This window comes from Centrocercus urophasianus, unplaced genomic scaffold (assembly GCF_019232065.1).
Source record: "Centrocercus urophasianus isolate 14NV4802_14NV808 unplaced genomic scaffold, USGS_Curo_1.0 seq_16, whole genome shotgun sequence".
In the NCBI taxonomy this organism is placed as follows: domain Eukaryota; kingdom Metazoa; phylum Chordata; class Aves; order Galliformes; family Phasianidae; genus Centrocercus; species Centrocercus urophasianus.
Genome location: NW_024884711.1, coordinates 2,208,921 through 2,228,691, shown reverse-complemented (window position 1 = coordinate 2,228,691; position 19,771 = coordinate 2,208,921). Strand labels below are relative to the sequence as shown.

At 47.1% G+C, this 19,771-nt stretch overlaps 1 protein-coding gene across 2 annotated transcripts in view; it reads right to left on the bottom strand.

The window, feature by feature from the left end:
* LOC122159303 (endonuclease/exonuclease/phosphatase family domain-containing protein 1-like) overlaps positions 1–15,891 on the bottom strand; it is a 33,549-nt gene extending 17,658 nt beyond the window's left edge. Inside the window, exons 1-2 of one of the 2 annotated variants that reach the window (XM_042816767.1) lie at positions 14,801–15,696; positions 11,838–11,859 (exon numbers count right to left, since the gene is read on the bottom strand). In XM_042816767.1, coding sequence (XP_042672701.1) covers positions 11,853–11,859; positions 14,801–15,654 — 861 coding nt within the window. In that variant the 5' untranslated portion in view covers positions 15,655–15,696 and the 3' untranslated portion in view covers positions 11,838–11,852. Of the gene's footprint in view, positions 1–11,837; positions 11,860–14,800 lie in introns of those variants that run through there. The other variant, XM_042816766.1, reaches the window with a different exon arrangement.
* Between the last annotated feature and the right edge of the window lie 3,880 nt (positions 15,892–19,771).

Genomic DNA, 19,771 nt, shown 5'->3' with positions numbered 1-19,771 from the left:
TCACTTCTGCTGCCTGGTGGGCTGGCCTGGAGGCCACTTGCGATCAATAATACATCTATCTCAATTTAATGAGATTATAAATAACATAATCCCAGCTTCTAAAGTCAAATCTCTGCACCAAAAGATGCCCTTGTACAGTCACGTGCATACATATTTTCTATTTCAGCAACCTGCTCTTCTTCACTGAACTAAGGTTTGGGAAGAAAAAAGGCTAGTTCAGAACAAAGCCCTATTCTCCCTGCTCCATTAACCTGCTTTTATTTCCCCTGGCTATACGCACACAGAAAGAAATAGCAAACCAGCAGCAAATCCCCCAAGTGACTGCAAGCAGTGGCAAGAAGGAAGCATCCTTTCCTCACGCTGGAAAGCAGAATGTCTACAGTGCCAAAAGTTTTTGCTTCTTGATGGCAGGCCAGCCAGCAGGCACACTGAGCCCTGCTCAGAGACAGCCCTGGTAGCTCAGCATCACTGTGGGAGCAACCACTCATACCACCATCACGCCATGCCACTGCCCTCTGTCTTGGCTCCTCACTGTTTCAGGGTTACGCTATTCCCATGAACTGCTGCTTGTGTTTCTGCACAGAAAGCGAACAAGAGAACATGCTATCCTCCATACACACCATGCCCTGCAAGGAGGAGGAGGGATTAGGAGCAAACAATGTCGGAGTGTCTGCGGCGAGCTGGAAACAGTCCCAGCATCAAACTTCACAATGACACACAGGAAGAAGTTCTGAAAGTTTCCCAGTCAAAGAGTAGCCCTGTGTGCCAGGCTCAGGGGTGTCTGGACATAAGAATGGCCTTTAAAGCATAAGGATGCAAGAGTACTGCACACAGAGACAGCCCCTGTGAATGCAGAGAACAGTGGCCTGAGCACAGCTCAGCTCTGTTATTTTTTTTTTCTCTCCCTCTTCTAGCATTCAGTGCTAATTGTGCAGTCCAGCTTCTTAACCTTATTTAGGTCAGAAGCTTCAATACAAAATAGCCTTAGAAACATTAATCTTCTGTGGGGTGGGAAAGCCTGCTTGGCCAGAAGCAGAGCTCACCAGGTATTACAAGCAAAGCCCAATCATACTTTAGAAAGTGAGGATGGGAAGACACAGTGCTTCATGAATGGCGCTGGGCCAAAGTGCAAGATCATGCCTCGTGCAGCTTTGTACATGCTTTCCACATTTTGTGGGTAAAGCAGCCCTTTGCAAACAATGTGCACAATGTGCACCAGAGTGGTGAGGATGCCGACAAGATGTTCCCTGAGGTTTCACCCTGATATCCTGCCAGTGATATCGTGCCTTCCTCCACCTTGCCATGCTGCAGTCTGCTTTCTTCTGCAGCCTGAACAGGTGATAACACAGTGGTGAAGTGGCAAGGGAGGTAACACAGGCACTCCTCATGAGCAGAGGTGACAGCATACACTCTAAGCCCTGGTAACTGTTTTACCAGATTCAATACTGGGCTTAAAGCAACACAGACACATCTCTGGTAGTTTTTCTCAGGGGTACTTACACACCTGCAGGTCTATAAAGTACACGAAGAGGAAATTATAACCATTTTACATCGACATTCTCATTCCCATTTCTTCATTAGTCTGAGGATAAACTAATCGCTGCTCTACAGAAAGCACTTCAGGTTATTTGAAGATGTGTGATTTGTGCCAGTTTTGTTACCATTACTTCCTCCTGAAGTTATGCCATAAAGCCAACTTGTAAAAACAATCAAACTCATAATTTAATAACTACAGGCAATAAGCACAGTACTACAACATTGAGATTGCATCACATTCCTAAGGCAAAGCAACAGTAAGGAAAGTAGGATGAAAAAACAGCACAGCAAGGAAACGGGCAGAAGTGTTTGATGGGCTGCAGCAGACAGGAGGATAGAAGGAGGGAATAAGCAAGCTGCAGAAAGATGTGTCATTAGGCAGCATTTGTCAGGTTCAATTTGTTTCCCTGCTGGAGTTCAGGTGGCACTGAGATGAAGAGAAGTTCAATAATTCTCCTTTAGCACCCAATTACTTCAGCAGGGAGAAAAGTGCCACTGCTGGCTGGACCCGCCAGCCATCTCCATTTCTCATCCCTGCTCCTCACTGAGTCAAGAACAGCAGCCCACAGCTTGCTCACGAAGAGTTGTTTGTGCTTTCCACATTCTGCTTGCTGGGTTTGCTCATATCGACCAGTCCCAATGACCTCGACCAGTCCTATGTTACCACTATTTCCACATTTCCAGATCACTCAAAGTATCGCTTATTTCACAAGAGAAAATGCTCTGGGATTTGGCAGCATTTTCAGAAGCAATTCAGTTCTGAGGAGCAGACCTGGGATGTACTACCAGAGCCAAACACCAGCAGTAATTAAAACAGAAGCGACAGCCTCAGTGCCATCTCAGGACACTAAATTGAAGCTAGTGCAAGATCTTTGCTCCCAGACTACATTATATTCCCCTGTAGTAAATAAATGTATGTGCAAAGTTTATGGACAACATTTGATTAACATTGGGATACAATTACTCTGTATCACGAGGTACAAAATCACAGGAACAGGAAAAAAAAATCCAAAACATACAAGTAACAACAAGAAAAATGACAGGACTGACAGCTGGCAAGCCTCCAGAAGGAAAGAAGTTTTCAGACTACCAATTGACATTCCTGACGAAAAACACACCAAGGAGGACGGTACTCATTAGCTGCTCTGCCTCTGGGTTCCAAACGATCCCACAAAATGCACCATTAAGTACTTGTAAAACTAACCTACAAGCAGTTTTGTACGGACAACTCACTCCTACAAATACCAAAGCCAAAGCAAGTCATATCTACACAGTGAAGACAAATGACTCCACACTGACAGAGCTGAGATGCCTTCAGTACTTTCTATTTTTAAGAGACATGCTGAAGCACTCTGTGTTGGAGAGCTGCTAAATGAGAAGATCATTCTGATATCAATTCATTAGTCTTTCCTCCCAGAGCTGATATCTCTGGGCACTGTCTTTAAGGCAGTAAGATGCAGATGGGGCAGCAATTTTCAGTGTCACTGTGGCACAGCAGAATCAAAGACTCAAATGAGGGCTCAGGAAAAAAAAAATCCTGGAAGGTTGTGCTGTTAAGCTCCTAATGTACATATTAATTCCTTTTAACAACCACTCTTGTGAGTTAAAAATAATTCCATGTCCAGCACATCAGGAAGTTAAGAAGGCCTTTTTCTTGGAAGCCTTAAGCCCATCTGAGGAACAGAAATCAAAAACATAGGGACTTTCTTTCCCTAAAGCTCTGGTCCAGGAGACTCCTCTATTTCCTTCTCCAGAACAAAAGGCAAGGCCGCGATTTTCAATCAGGTTTTGCCTGAAACTTGAACTATCTTAAAAGGTTCTGATTTTCAACCTGCCTGGGGAGAAGCTTCAGCAGAGAAGCTAGAAATACAGCAGCACATCTTGGAACAGAAAGCAGATTAGAGGGACTTGGGGGAAATACCACAGATGATCAAAGGAAACTGAAAGTCCCTGGCCTCGTAGACAGGTGATATCGTAATTCAGACCTAACGGCTTGAGAGCAAAGGCTCAATCAAAACGCAATTCGGCTACCTGGAAGCAGTCAAGGTGTGGCAAGGCAATTTAAGAGGCAGGCAAAGCCAGTGAGAAGTGTTCAGTAGGACAGGAGACAGGATGAGGAAGGAGGCACATTCAGATCGAAAGAGCAAGTCTGAAGGTCAGTCAAAGATAGAGGCAATTTCATTTCAACTGACAGAAACTCACTGGACAGATTACCGTGTATCTTTTTATTTTCACTTGTATTTTGCCCAGTTTGGGTGCACAGACGTGCAATGTAGAGCTCAAAAATGCAGCTGTATTTCAAACAAACAAAAAAGGCTGGCCAGGGAACTGGTGGAGTCACCATCCCTGGAAGTGTTCAAGAAACAAGTAGACGTGGCACTGAGGGACATAGTTAGTGGGCATGGTGGGGATGGGCCGACAGTCGGACTGGATGATCTCAGTAGTCTTTTCCAATCTTTTCTATGATTCCATGAAAAAAAAAGTCAAAAATGAAATGGCTCTGAAAGCTCCTTGCAGCTGAAGGTGCAGCGAGCCAACCCACAGCAAAATGCAAGTGTTTTTGGTTTAAAAAAAGAAAAGGGAAACATCACATGCTTAGATGGGGCTTTGGCTTGAGCACTTCAACTTTCATCTACAGGTGCTTTTTCCAACATTTTTATGGTCAATTGCTCAGTGTGGATGTTGTCCAAGTATCTATTAAATCCATGAGCTGCTGATGGAGGACTGCTCGGTCCCAAAACTTCTTTTCTGTCCATTAAGCCACGATTTCCTTTCCTGTGCTAATACTTTTCACCAGAGAAATTAGAAGTGATTAAAATACGCAATTGAGAGTTGTTTCTTGGTTTTTTTTTTTGTTTTTTTTTTTTTTTTGTAACCGAAGAGCAATCTTTATCAAAAGATCCCTCTGAGATATGCTGGAAACAAGGCCAAGTTGCCTGCCAGTAGCACTGACCCATTCATCCCTCCCCACAGCTCACATCTTAATCCAACCCCAAGTTTCCACTAGCTGGATTCAGGTCCCTCTGTACAGTCCTGGCCCTCAGTGCTTATGCTCAAATGGCGCTCATTCTGTTCTGCTGCAGAAAGAGAAGGTGTGATGCCATCCTGCTTGTTGCTCAACACCCTGTTTGCCCTGGGGAGGCCAGTGCAGAGGACAGCTGGCACACACAGTTTGGACTGCATTGATCGTGAACCGGGAATTCAAACACAGCCAGAGATAAGGCAAGGAGGACAAAGGAACAGCAGGAAAATATGTGCAGACAGATAGCAAAAACTGCACTGCTGCTGCTGCCAAAAGCATAGGGTAACTCTGGCGGGCCTGTATAAATGTTGCAGAAGAGGAATAAGGCAGTCACTTTATGTGCTGTGATCAGTAGGTTCAGCAGCAAAGCAACAGAACTTCCATTTTGTGTATAAAAGCAACAAATCCAAACATTTTACAGCTAATTTTTCAGTATTAAATTAGAATCATTTCTGGCATAGAATTCTGCAGTTCAGTGGCAGTAAGCTAGAGGCGAACTTGGTCTTATTTGCTCAAAGAGAATATATACAGAGACTAAAACAGGAGCCCTAAGTTAACACCTGCTGTGCATCCAACAGCAGACAACCACCAGTTCAGCAGAAAGCTGGCTAACACTGACACCAGCCAAACCCCAGAGAGGTCACTGACCGCCAGTCACCACGAGCAATGCTGCAGAAGCATCACTGGAACAGGACAGCATTCGCTTTCTGTGACCGCAAGCACATGCTGAACAGACCAACAAGGGAGAAGTGGGGAAAAACAGAGCTATAAATAAAAAGGAGTCAAAGGAGAACTCCCAAAACAAAAGTCACAGTCTCCTCCTCCTGCATCCAGAAGAGGTTCGTGCTTTTTCACCTTTGTTAAGCAAAGGAAGGGCACATCATTTTTGCATGACTAACAGCATGTTGAGAGTGCAAGGGATTCAGGGCAGGAAGCCTGCCACCACACCACAAAACAAAATCCTTGCTGATTAATTAGCTGTTCAATAACCCATTACAAACCAGCTCAGCTGCCGGACAGCTACTTCAGCTAAATTTGTACGGCATCGAGACAACTTCACCTGAAACACTTTGAAGAAAGAAAAAAGGCAAGAAGAAAATATTCCAACTCCTTCTCTTCCCCTTAAATCTAAGGCAAGAACTGTAGCCAGGAATAGCATTATCTGGCAGGACTTTTCCCCAGATGAACAGAAGGTCGTTACAGCATCATGTGCCAGACTCCCACCCCAGACACAGAGCCAGGACAGACAGCCAGCCTACATGGCACCAAGGTGCCCTCACACACCAGACATGCCCATGCTATGTACAGCAGCACTAGACATGGGAACCCAAACCTATTCCAGGCAAGCTGGCTGGATGCTGCAGTCAGCCCAGCTGTCTCACCAGCCAGCTCCTGGGGAGAGCCATGAATGGAAACAAGGTCAATTAGCTCAGCTGGAGCACAGGAATAGCTCAGTCAGATCCTTGCTCTGATACTCACCTGAATTATTCAGAATAGACCTGGGTGTCCCTGCACAATCGTGTTATTTCACGTAGACGATCAGTGCAACAGATTATAGAATCACAGAATGGTTTCGGTTGGAAGGGACCATTAAGATCACATAATTCCAACCACCCTGCTATAAACAGGGACATCTTGCACTAGACCATTTTGCTCACACCCCATCCAGCCTGGCCTTCAATGCTTCCAGAGAGGGGGCATCCACCGCCTCACTGGGAAACCTGTTCCAGAGTGATACCACCCTCACGGTAAAGAATTTCTTTCCCCTATCTAAATCTACCCTCTTGCAGTTTAAAACCTTTTCCCCTTGTCCTGTTGCTATTTGTCCTTATAAAAATTCCCTCCCCAGCTTTCCTGTAGGCCTCCTTCAGGTACTGAAAGGCCACTATAAGGACCTCCTGGAGCCTTCTCTTCTCCAGGCTGAACAGCCCCAGTTCTCTCAGCCTGTCCTCACAGCAGAGGTGCTCCTTTGTTCATCTCCGTGGTCCTCCTCTGGACCCGCTCCAACAACTGCTCCTTCTTGTGTTGGGGGCCCCAGAACTGGACGCAGTAATCCAGGTGAGGTCTCAAAAGAGCAGAGGAGGGGGGCAGAATCACCTCCCTCGTCCTGCTGGTTACACTTCTCTTAATGCAACCAAGCATACAATTGACCTTCTGGGCTGCAAGCGCACACTGCCAGCTCATATTGAGTCTTTAATCAATCAACACCTCCAAATCCTTCTCCTCAGGGCTGCTCTTAGCCACTCTCCACCCAACCTGTATCTGTATCTTGTGGTTGAGATTGCCCTAACCTAGTTGTAGGACCTTGCACTTGGTCTTGTTGAGCTTCATGAGGTTGGCATAGGCCCACCTCAAGCTTGTCCAGGTCCCTCTGGATAGCATCCCTTCCCTCTAACAAGTCAACTGCACCACTCAGCTTGGTGTTGCCTGCAAACTTGCAGTGTGCAGTTGATCCCACTGTCCATATCACCTACAAAGATGTTAAATAACACCAGACCCAATACCAATCCCTGAAGAACACCACCCGTCAATGATCTCCACTTGGACACTGCACCGCTGACCACAACTCGGAGTGTGACCATCCAGCCAATTCCTTATTCAGGGTGTGGTCCATCCATCAAATCCCTTTTTCTCCAATTTGGAGACCATAATGGCATGCAGGACAGCATCAAACGCTTTGCAGAAGTCCAGGTAGATGATGTCAATTGCTTTCCTTTATCTACTGATGCTGTAGCTTTATCATAAAAGGCTACCAAATTCATCAGGTATGACTTGCCCTTGGTGAAGCCATGTTAGTTACCACCAATCACTACATCTTTATTTTGCATGTGCCAACAAGCCCTGCAGCACAATCCATGCAGAAGTGCAATCCCTACTTGAGTAGGGAGAAAATAATAATGATGCTAATACACTGTGGACTATCTGCTGGATTCATCCCACTGCAGATGGAGTGTGTTCAATAACCAGAGTATTTCACTATTAGTATCTATAACAATGTATTCTCAAGCACATTTTTCCACACTAATTAACTTTTCTTGTTATTATTTATGCACTGTTCAACTTCTAGTACATCTGCCCACACATGGGTGCAGTCAGCTCAATCACTTTTTTCCAGTAACCTCTTTATTACCAGCCTCTACTGGTATTATTTCCACCAATAGTGGAATAGTGAAGTCTTGCTCCTGCCCTTAAAACCTCCACACTGTGAGGATGGAAATTAGGTCAGCAGCACTCACTCTCCCAGCTACTCTATGACACTTGTTATGTCTGAAAGCAACACCAGTCGGGAGCAAGGAGTGGATGTGCTGTCCAGGACAGAGGTAGCAGGAGAGGGTGAGCGCTGGGCAAAGGGAAGCCATCCCCACCTCTGGCATGGAGCTCTCACCTGCACCTTGCTGCTGCCACCAAGCACTCGGATGCTCTGCCACCAGCAGTATCATCCTGCAATGGATTAGTGCTTGAATCCCAGCTGGCACCATCCCCTCTTGTGAAAAGAATAAAATAAAAATTAGATAATCTGGAGATAAAGAAGCTACTGCACTCCTATTTTTAACCACCATTATTAATGCTGCCACAGTTCTTGTCTCCATCACCCTTCCACACAAAAGCACTGAGAAATAACTGCAGCCTGTAGTAATTACTTCACAGTGATGCTGTGCCTCGGTATGTCAGCTTACACCTGCACTGCCACCAAGAACAATACCACTTAAAAATAAGTAATAGACATGCTGTCATCTGTGCCCTATCAACTTCTCCCTGCTCATCTGGCTGAGCCTGGAGATCATTGTTTGGGCAGGGCTCCCAGAAACTCTAGGCAGCGCTAATTGCAGGCTAGAGCTGCAGGTTCTTCTTCACACCACCACATGAGAACTGAGCTCTGGCAGCAGGAGGAGTTGAAGCCCTAGAACCAGCCTCCTCAGAATGCCCCAGCCTCATGCAGCTGGAGATGGCCTCCGCAGAGACAGTCTTGCCTCGCCTGGGCAGGGCTGAGTGGGATTCCACCCACACAGATTTGCAGTATTTAATGGCTTTATTTGTGGCCCCCGGGTTTGCGTTCCCCCTTTTCCTGGTGAGACAACAGCAGCAGCATCTTTAGACTTTAGGAGTGCTCCTATTGCTCTTTTTAAGGCAAAGCTACAAATCCGCTGCTCTTGAGGCTGTGCTGTGAGCTCCAAAACTGCAGTAGAGTCAGAAAGCGATCTAGATTTCTTCTTACAGGATGCAGCCCTGCACATTGGCACTATTCTGCTTCCTGCAGCTGGGCTGGGCAGCACATCTCTGAAAAGCTGAGCAGGATGAGGTCACAGCCCCACGGGCCCTGAAGCAGGCAGCAGAACATCGGGTGCTGATCGACTGCCACGAACCAGCCAAACCATCTGATGTTTGCTGTGTGGGATACAGCAAGCCCTGCAGAATCTGCAGGAGTAATTTGGCAGCTCTGCTTTCCTAAAGTACCTGCAATCCTTAACTTGAATCCAGTGACGTGCAACAAACGGGCAGCAAAGCCCCGAAGGCATCGAGTGAAACTATGCAGACATTAAGTGATGCCAGATGTATCAAGTACACATGTTGGAAATTTTATACATCTGAAGTAAATGCTTGCCTCCCTGATCCATCCCATTCTAGTCAGGCTTTCTGGGACAAATTGCAGCGTCTCAGGAAGGTTAGAATAAAAGACAGGAGAAAGTTTGGTTTTCTTTTACATTGAAGAACTGGCCTTTAGCTATACCCCTCCTCCAGCCACATTCTTATCTTTAAAGGGTATACTGGTAAAAGTAGCTGTTTAGATACAGCTGCACAGATGCTCAAGGAATGCATTCAGATGCTCAATCGTGGAAGTAAAGCAAATGCACAGATCACTCTTTAAAAGTGACCCTGCTAAGCTCATATAGATTGAGGGCAAAATAGCAACAGTCAGTTCTGCCACACCATTATTTTCATCTTAGAAAGTGCAAATTAATGGCATGACGTGCCTCTGTACTTCTAGCGTCCATTAAAAAAAACACTTTGCAAAGCACCCCTAGAAGATATCTAAAACACTCCTTTATTCTCACGTTTTTTCCTGAGATAGCAGGAGGCAGGATTTCCTACACATTACATAAGGAGGGGAGGGTGTATTTGTTCTTTCGCAATTTAAGACTTATTAGCACAGCCGAGTTATTTGAGTAGGGCCTCTTTCCTGCTCTTTTATTGCAGGGGAATTATTCTTGGCAGGGCCCCAGTACAGCATTAGCTTGATAGAGGAAAACCAAACAGACCCAGAAAGAGACATGGAGCAGAGATACCTTGGGGCTATGCTGGGTCACTGAGAGTCACCATGACAGAGAGAAATTACAAAGGCAGCCCAATGCAGAGCCTCCAAGGCATGCAGGTATGGTCACTGCTGCTACTACCAGACCCTGCTGCAAGCAGAAGCAAAGTTGTGTATTTGGAGACAGGTTCCCCTCCCATCACTCTGACTGCATCATGCCAAACTGAAAACGGCCAGCTGGGGGTTACAGAGCTGGGGGCAGGGGGCTGAAGAGCTCCACTAGGGAAACACAGACACCAACCCTCAGGGAAATGGAGCCAAGAGAGGGAAACCTCTGCAAGTACAAACCTTACATTGCTACCCGTATTTGTTACTCTACGGCAATCAGCGCAACACACATTAAGGCTTTATTGCAGATCCCTTCAGCATCAGGAAGAGATAACTGTGACAAGAAGGAACAAGAGCTGTGCTCCATACAACATGAGCCCAAGGCCTAGCAGCCTGATGCTCCACCATCTTCCTACCATATGTATATTTTTTATTTAAAAAAAAAGGCTTGCAGATTCTCTGTCAATTTGTATTTTTTGAATTGACAAGCATGACTATAACTTTTTTTTTTTTTAAAAAAAAGTCTTCATAAGGTTACCACTCAGTATTAAAAAGTATAACTCAAACCAGTTAGAAAACCTCCCCCAGAAAACGTGCTGCGAAACGTGCACAGCTAATTGCTGCCCTTGGCTTCCAGCATGCTTTCAACTAAGTAATTAAACTAGAGTATGCACCTCTAGCATGCTCTGTGCATCAGCTGGTGCTGCATGTACCTGTGTCACGTTTAGTGCTGCAGTCACACAGCAGGTGCTCCTGGCACATATGAACTAGACAGCAATCATGGATATCACGGCAATCATGAGTTCAGGTGACAGAATCAAGAATCACAGAATATCCCAAGCTGGAAGGGACCCACAAGGATCTCAGAGCCCAGCTCTTGGCTCCACACAGAACCACCATAAGATCAAATCCTGCGTCTGAGAGCACTGTCCAAACTTCCCTTCAACTCCAGCAGCAGCTGTGACCACTGCTCTGAAGAGCCTGTTCCAGTGCTCACACTCTGCTGAGGAACCTCTTCCCAATGCTCAATCTGAATGGCCAGGAGGGACAGGCCTGAGACAGGTACAGACTGAGAATGGAAAGAGATCTTCCCCCCACTGCAGACCTAGGGGATAGCCCTCCTGGTCCTCTCCTGACCTCTGCCAGAGAAAACATCTTCTCTGGGGCTGCTTGTTCTCCCTATGAGGAATCCCACTGCATTTTATTTGACCTCAGTAGTCTGTCATGATCATGCCACCCTAACACTACATTTTCTTGAGGTGAGTATAAACCGTTGCTGACATTTCCCCAATCCAAGGGTTGCTAGCAGCAAGGAAGGTCAGCTCTGCCCCTGATTTAAACAAGTGCCACGTTTGCTGTACCATACCTGCAAGAAATACCATGAGTTTGGACAATTTCACCCACATTTGATACTTTAATCCAATTTGTCACACTCGCCTCCATGTTCACCATGTTAATCTCTTCTAAAATTACTCTCCAGTCCTCTGAATGAAAATACCTCATTCCTCCACTCCAAACAGTCATAAACATAGATCCTTGTAAAGTAAGAAAGAGGGTGAGGGTAGGGCTGTATTTCTCTATTTTTGCACTGCAGTGATGCATTTCAAAATAGCTTAGCAGTAGTAGTCATACTTACCGATATATTTGGTATACATTCCTCCTGCTGCTATTCTGAAGAAATTTAGCACTTTTGGGAATGTGTGGATTATTTTTTCCCCTCCTTCAGCGGATTACTCTATGTGAAGTTTGACCTTTTCTTTCTTTTTTTTTTTTTCTTTTTGGGTTTTTTTTTTTGGTTTGTTTGTCTTAAATAAATGAGGGCACTCTTTCTTTCCTTTCCTGCAACACCGTTCTTTCAGTGCAAAGCTGCCCATGGCTTGAAGAAATCCTCATCTTCCAGCCTCACCTGGAAATGAGCAGCAATTTTTCCCATTGCTAGTACCTGAAAGAAGTCCAAGAAGTCTCAAAGTTGTGTGAAGTGAACAGCGATGAAGAAAAATTTAAAAATACATATTTAAAAGCACCAAAAAACAGCCTTTCAACTGTCATGAAAGCTCTTGTACGGGGATCTACAGCTCAGATTAAGATTCTTCACTGCTCTTTACACATTATTTATGACTATCTGTCTTCTTGACTTGCTGCATGTTCTTGGGTTTAGAAAGTAAGAAATGCAGGCTGCCACACAGGAGCTACGCTGCCAGCAAGCAGCCCCTGAGACCACACAGAGTTGCATGACTTCAGTACAAAGTGCATTAGCAAAAAGGCAGCACGCTTATGAGCTAAGCTGTCAGGCTAAACAGGCTTCAGATCAACCAGGAAAAGCTTGCCGCTGAAGTTCCCTGCTATGACCATCCACTGAGCACCTTAAGCACACACCTTCTGTAGCACACTGATTGTGTTGGGCCAGAGCACTGGGAAGCCTTGTGCAGCACCAATGCGTTCCTAACTAAAGGAGATGAGTTTTCCCTGCCAATTATCAACTGGAGGCAATTCACCTGGGCAAAGATTAGTTTGCAGGCCACTTTATCAGCTTCCAGGGTCTGTAGCTAGGTGAACATGGACTTCATACGCACAGGAGGCTTCTTGTGATTTCAGCAAAGCCTCTAACAGCAGCAAAGCTCCATGAACCTCAGCAACACAGCACATGCAAGAGGAAATTCCTTCCTGCTCCTCCCTGAGGTACTGAGTAAAACTTTTCCCAGTGTACACTTTTTTTCCTGAACTGTATTGATTTTCTGTTCCCACATTTACTTTCCCAGAAAGCTTTCACAGGCCTATCTGTGGATGTACATCACTCACTCTTTTCTTTTCAGCTTATCAGAAGCGTGGTCAAGTACTGAAAACAATTGTACAGTGCGTATTTGTGCAATTAAATGGAACAAGAAGAAAAAACTACTTGTATCGAGATCCTTCAGAGTTTCAGAGAGTGTTCACTAATTTGAGTACTTACAGTTTGGCTTTCTACACAGTTTGGCTACACTGGATAGAAAGAAAGTGACATGTAGGCTAAAATCAGAAAGTCTACAGGCACAGTGTGCAGCCTGGGCCAACACAGGCTTATGTTGTTAGCCACTTTCTCTGTCTTTTTCAATAGATGTATTGTTTTGGGCTGTGTTTCTCCCCCAATCCTGCTGAAGATGCAGAAGTGAGGGGCAGTTAACACTCCAGCAGAGGAGGGCATAATGCAAATAAATAAGTAGAAATCACCAAAGACACTTTTCTTTTTTTTCCAGAACTGGAACCGAACAATCCTAAGATTGGAGGGATGAAGGGATGGATGCTCCCCAGCAGTAACACCTGCCCCTGATACCCAGCTCCATGAGACCTTATCCCCAGGACCACCTCAGCCAGCACAACTGGAAGAGCTATCACTGAGGAAAGGGGGAGGTGTGGGGTGTCTGAAATAGCAGCACAGCCAACGAAAGCTGAAAGTGCAACATCTAACTGCTCCTAGCTGGACTCTCAGCTCCATTTTGGCTTCTGTGTTGTCGTGGCTGGAGGCTGATAGACATTTCCTACTGGAGCATCGGGTGCCCCTATACCACACAGCAAGCAGGAGGAAAGCTGCACAGAGATGTCCCTGACTGGGGACACTGTACCACAACACCAGATGCCAAAACACTGTTACCATCTTTCCAGCGTGCCTGACCTCTGTGACCACATGGACAACAGCCATCATTCAGCGTGGCAGCTCGGTTCCAGGGAAGGAAAGGGCTCCTGGCACCACCAAGCATAACGGTTTGTCAGCATTTCCTTTCACCATCATAATCTCATATTTAGAAGTCTGAGAGTCACCCTACTAATTTCCAGCTGGGATTCTGAACAGAAGCCGGAGAGAAAAGCAAGTTTCTCAATGCCACAAACTAAACAACAGATAAGCTGGGACAGATTTAATATGTGAAAAGGAGAGGCCGAAATTACAGCAAAATCTTCACTGCATTCTTACAGAGAGTTTAGCAACACAGTTCTTTGGAAAAGAGGCACCCCAGCACTGCTGCGTAATTACTTACAAAAAAACACTCCTGGCTTTGCAGCTGTGAAACAGAAGTACCAGCCTAGTTTGTTTCAAAGGTCAGCTTGGCCACTGACCACACTGCAAACAGATCATACGCAGTGGCTCTAAACTCAGTGAAGTCTGGGCTGGCTGGCTGCCTGCAGGAAGGTTTCAGCCCTGCCCAGCAGACGCCCTGCCACCACCACAGAAGGAAGAGGCAGCCGGTCATATCAGCATGGCACATATCAGCATGGCACGGGGACAATCCAAGTAACTGCCCCACATTAAGCACTCTTGCAGATGAGCAGCTCCTCCAGCTTAGCAAATACTCAGCGAATGCTTGCTCATTATTGACCTGTGTCACCCTCATGAGACGAGCTGTGGCATTCCACGCTCATTATACAGCCCAAGGCATGCTCTGAAGTCTTTTGATCTCCCCCTTAATGAGGAGTAGGCACAAGGCAGAGCAGACTGCAGCCCCAACACTGATGTTAAGGAAGTCACAGCCCCAAGCAAAGCATTTTCGCTTCTGGTAGGAAAGAAAAGTCTGTGACTTGTTCAAAAGGCTCTCACTTTTTGCAGAACCAATCCCTGACCATGGCAACAAGCCCTAACTAGCCCACTGTGACCAACCATAACCAATAAGCATAAATACACATGAACTTAACCATCATTAGCTCATCATTTGTCAAGGACTTGAATAGCTTTATCAAGAGACAGTCACCATACCTTCCAACATCAGGACTCAATCAGGGATCCACCACAAGGAGTGGGAATGGAAGGCAAGAAGGAAGAAGGTACTAGGATCACAATGGGGCACTACAGCACCTAAAGCCTAGAGGTATTGACCAAGGGAAGCTGGTCCAACAGGACAATTGCTGCCTCTTACCTGTTCTCCAGCAGCGTCATGCAGATGACCTCCCGCACGCCTGGGTTGTTGGCTTTCTCAATGGAGCAGCTCTGCAGGTTCCACGTAGCCACCCTCAGCACCGGTCTGCCATCCCTCAGCCCCCCGAACATCTCCACAGAGGGGCGAGTGGAGATGATCTGGGTTGGGCCCCCAGGGGGAAAATCCAAGTCCTCACTCTGGAGGCTGAGAGAAGTGGGGCTGGGATGAGGCTTGGCTGTGAAGTTGAGGCCGCCGTTGGTGTTCGTTGAAGGGGGTCGGGACCTCTCTGCAAAAATCTGATGCCGGATTTTGTCTAGGAAAGAGGAATTGATGCAGTTCATCCTCACCAGGTCCTCGATACTTTTGAAGGGCCCGTGCTCTTTGCGGTAGTCCACGATGCTGTTGGCTATCTTCTCGGTGACGCCGCGGATGCTCATGAGCTGCGCCGGCGTGGCGGTGTTGATGTTGATCTTGGTGGCGGACAGGTGGTGCTCGGAGGCCGGGTCCTTCCGCAGGGAGCTGGGCGAATGCTGCGCCGAGCTGCCCTTACTGCTCACGCAGATCTCGAACTTCACCTGCTCCAGCTTGGCCGCCCCCACCCCGCTCACCAGCGCCAAGTCCTCCACCTTCTTGAAGCCACCGATGTACTCGCGGTACTCCACGATGTTCTGGGCCACCACTCGGGTGACCCCGGGCAGAGTCATCAGCTCCTCCTCGGTGGCCGTGTTGATGTTGAGCCTCTCCTGGTTGACCAGGATGTTGCTGAAGTTGCACGCCGCGCTGAACTTGCGGCTGTGGCACAGGTCGGCAGGGTCCCGGGGGATGGAGCGGTGGCAGCCCAGGTTGCCCCCCATCTCACCGCCGCCGCACCAGGGCGCTGCCGGAGCCGGGGCGAGCCGAGAGCCCGGGCCTCATGGACCCCGCGGCGACCGCCGCTGCCTGGGGACAGAGCCAAAAGGCGCTCAGACAGCCCCTCAACAGCCCGTCCTCCCTCCTCCTCCGGGTACCACACGACGCTCCCCGGCCGTTCGCCGGACAGCGGGGAGAAGCGACTGGAACGCCCTGATTCCACTCCCGCCCCCAGCGCGCCGTGCCGCTCAGCCCCGCTCCGCTGCCGCCCCGGGCGCACAGCGCCGCGCGCGCCCCGCCGGCGGGAGTTGTGGTTCGCTGCGAGCTCCCGCCCCTCGGCCGCCGGGCGGTGCCTGCCACACCGCACCGCCTCCCGGGGCGGGCCGAGCCCGTGCCCCGCATGGGGAGCCGAGCGAGGCCGTGGCCGGGGGTGAGGGGCGTGCTGGAGGCCTGCGTGCCTCCGTACCGCTCCTGGGAGAGCGGTCGTGCCTCAGCCCGTTTCCCTAACTCGGCACCACCGTCCTGCCCCGAAGTCCTTCTTGCGTACCGTCTGTGTGGCTGAGCTGGCTGCGAATAAACTCATTTTCTGCCTGTGCTGGTGAAGCTTTCTAATGCGCAGCCGGCTGCCGCGCTGTGCCGCGTGCTGTGCTGGCAGCAGAGCTGTAGCCAAGCGAGCTGGGCGGAATACTGCCCACACGGTATTGACTGCAATGTCAATGAATCCTACACATCGTCGGTGGGTGTAATGAAAAGCAAGGGGAGGAAAGCTGAAAGAAGGAGCGATGTGTGCTTGCAGATGCCAGCTATGCACCCCTGCGCTGACAGTACATGTACATTACTTTTATGCAGACAGAACACAGTGCGTGAGTGTTTTCAGTGTGAAGGCTCTGCATTGGTCCTCTCATTAAAATTAAGCTGCTTGCCACAGTGGCTTAAGCATGCATTTCCCGTGCCAAATTAATGAAAGTTGTCTGGGTTCACCTGAAATAAAGGGCTGAATTTGTGCAGCTTCTTGGATGAAGAGGAAGGGAATGTGATGTGAAGGAGGGAGCTGCACCAGGCATTTAGCTTGCACATGGGCACTGCAGCTTTGACATTTGCACTAGATATTCTGCTGCGGATCACACATTTCTCTTCTCTTCACCCAAGCAATAGAGTTAGCAAATTATCATTACCGGAATGGGTACTTGCTGCATTAGGGCATTGGCTCTTTGCTGACTGATGGAGCGGTGAAAGTGCTCGCTTAGGTGATTAAATGCTTCCCCGGCTGCTGGAAAGTGCTCTGTGCGCTGCGATAACACTGGCCAATGCAGCAGAAGTCATGCTGGGCCTAATTCTGCTGGGATGATACCAGCGCAGAGCTGGAAACTATTAACCACTCAAATGAGTATTCTTTGTGAGGCAATGTTATTACAGTAATAGCTCCGCAAGCTGTTCTCTCAGTGGAGAACATAGTCTTCTGCATTCTACCATAGGTTGCTTAGAATTGATTTAGGCTCATTAAGTAAGTTTTAAAGCTGAGAAGTGCCAAAATCCATTTGAGGTGTGCCCTGTGCCTGCAAGCAGCTCCAGGTTTTCTGCGTTTTGGAAAGAAGCAGAAGCATCTCCAGAAAGAAAATGACACTCACCACTTTCGTCCAGCACTTTCTATTGTCAGCAGCTACTTGGCATTTTTTGCAGCATGAAGTGCCAGGACACAGCTGCAGTGCTGATGATGAAGCGGAGCACAGAGTGGTGCAGTGGGTGTCCCATCACCCTGCTCTGAGTATGGTCCATGCTAACAGAATGCAGCAGTCGGTAAGGGAAATTCAACTCCATTAGCCCTTTAGCCTGCTTCTTTTTGGCAATATTATGAACAGGAAAGTTGCAGGGAGTTTGCTGAACTCTGAGTCAACTTATGACACATTTTAGTACTTTCTGGGAAGTGTCAGAAGATGTGAAGATGTGCAGCTTTTGTCTATATTTTTTTAAAGGTTGAAAGAAAAGAGCTGAATTGACTTGCTTGACATCAATGTTAGGCAATGCATTAGCATGAAAAAGCTAACCACCAGGTGCAGCCAGTAAATGACTGAAAAAACAATAGCAGAAATTACTGACAGCCCGTGCAGGCAACAGAAAACAGCTCTTGTGAAATTCATCAGGTAGATGTTAGGGTTTATCTTCAACCCAATCGCAGGCTCAGTGATTGATCACAGCCTGCTGCTGCAGGCTGGCAGGGAGCCTCCTCATGTGACACCACCTCATGTGACAGGAGGCCACAGAGCTGGGTTTCCTGAACCTCCATCAGCCCAAACAGGTTGGAAGGCTCCAAAATGCCGTGGGTGGCTTATTCCTCAGGATCTGCAGCTTACTGCTGAACTGAGCATCTGGCTGCTTGACAAGTCTGGATTAAAATCTTGTCAGTGCTGGCAAAATCACGTTCTGCTGCACTGAAGAAGCCAGGCTGATGAGCACCTCAGCAGGCTTCCATAGGGAGGGGAGATGGAAGGACACCTGCAAAAGGCCCTCTGTAGCAGCCATCACCCATTGCACACAGTGCTTTCACATATCACTGTATGGCATAGCAAAATCCATGGTAGGGCAGTGTCATATGCTTTCTGGCTCTGGGAATCTTCCCTAGTAGGAATGGTTCAAAGTGGAAAGAAATAAACAAACTGAACTTTTCATAAGAAGGAGGTTTTCCCATGCCTTCAAATGAAATGTTTAAGAATGACATGGAATTGCGTAAGTCCCAAACAATGAAGATATTGTTGGTGCAGATACCTCTGAGCAACGTCTATTGACTGTAGTCATGTAAAGAATCAGCCTAGAGCGCTCTACATTTTACAGTCTTGACATCTCAGCATTTTAAGATGGCCTTAAAATCTGAGTCTTATCTTCATATTTTCCAAGATGCATTATTTATGTTGCAGAGGTGCTAAACCAATAAACTTTCATAAGGGACAGAAGGGGCCAGGAAGTGTTGCTCAATGCCTTGTCCTCAAGCAGCAGCTGCCATGTAATAACAGTGCCTTTTCCAGTTCTTGCTTGCACAGCCCTTGGGAGTCATGGGCATGGCACTTAGGAGCAATCACACATCACAGAACTCAAAGGAAAATCCCATGTGCTTGGCTGTTCCTGGGCTGTTCTCAGTAGATGTTGCTTGCATGTCTTCTTCTCAGAGAAAGAAAAGGTGACCAACAGAGGTGTGCTTAGAGGAAGCCACCCAAAGAGTGTTTTTTCAGACCTGCTACACTGGGCTCTTAATGGGCAAGGACCTGAAGAGGAAACTGAATAACAGCAATGTTTGTGTTTTTATTAAAAGGAGATATTAAAATAACTGTTTTCCTCCTGAGAGAATATCCTCAGAAACATTTGTAACAGGAGCCTGAGGCAGAAGGCAGTGTTACTAAGACAATAATAACAAGTAAGAGTTAGCAATTTCGTGAGCAATGGAACTTCGGAAGTCTGATTTCTGATGGCTCTTTCCTCTGTTTATTTTCTGATGTAAAATATTCATGTCGAATATACATCAGTCTTTTTATGGCGTTGCTATCTCAGATGTCTCTGTTCTACTTGGCCATTAATTTTTGTAGCAACTGTAGGAACTTGGTATTTTGAGGCATTTGGCCTCTCTATCAAATTTGCTTGAAATAAGCCCATGTTCCAATAAAATCCCCGGGGAAGGGATGACAAGTAGAGTAGCAGAGAACATAGCTATAGCCACATGACTTTTGCTTTTTTATGAGTGCAATGTCTGTGGTGTGAGCTCTTTTTCTTGTAAGGCATTTTACATGGCTGCCAAATGTTGCAAAAAGATTAAGTGATGTCACGGATGCTGTGTTGCCAAGTTACGAGTGTCACATCCTCCAGAAATACTACACCAAAAGGGTGAGCAGAAGTGACTCATCTTTATGCCTTAGTTAGGCCTTCCTTTTGGTAGCTGTTGGGTCTGAAACCCAGAAATCTCCCTTCCATAGGAGCTCTTAACCACTGGCCCACTATTTTCTTTCATTGGTGCATGGTGGAGCAGCTCATCTTGGAGGGAAGCAAGAGAAGGACACTTTGAGAGGTTCTCCTGTGGAGCTAGGAGATATGATTTTCATTTTCCTTAGACAGCAGTGGAATTTGTCTCTCAATCCC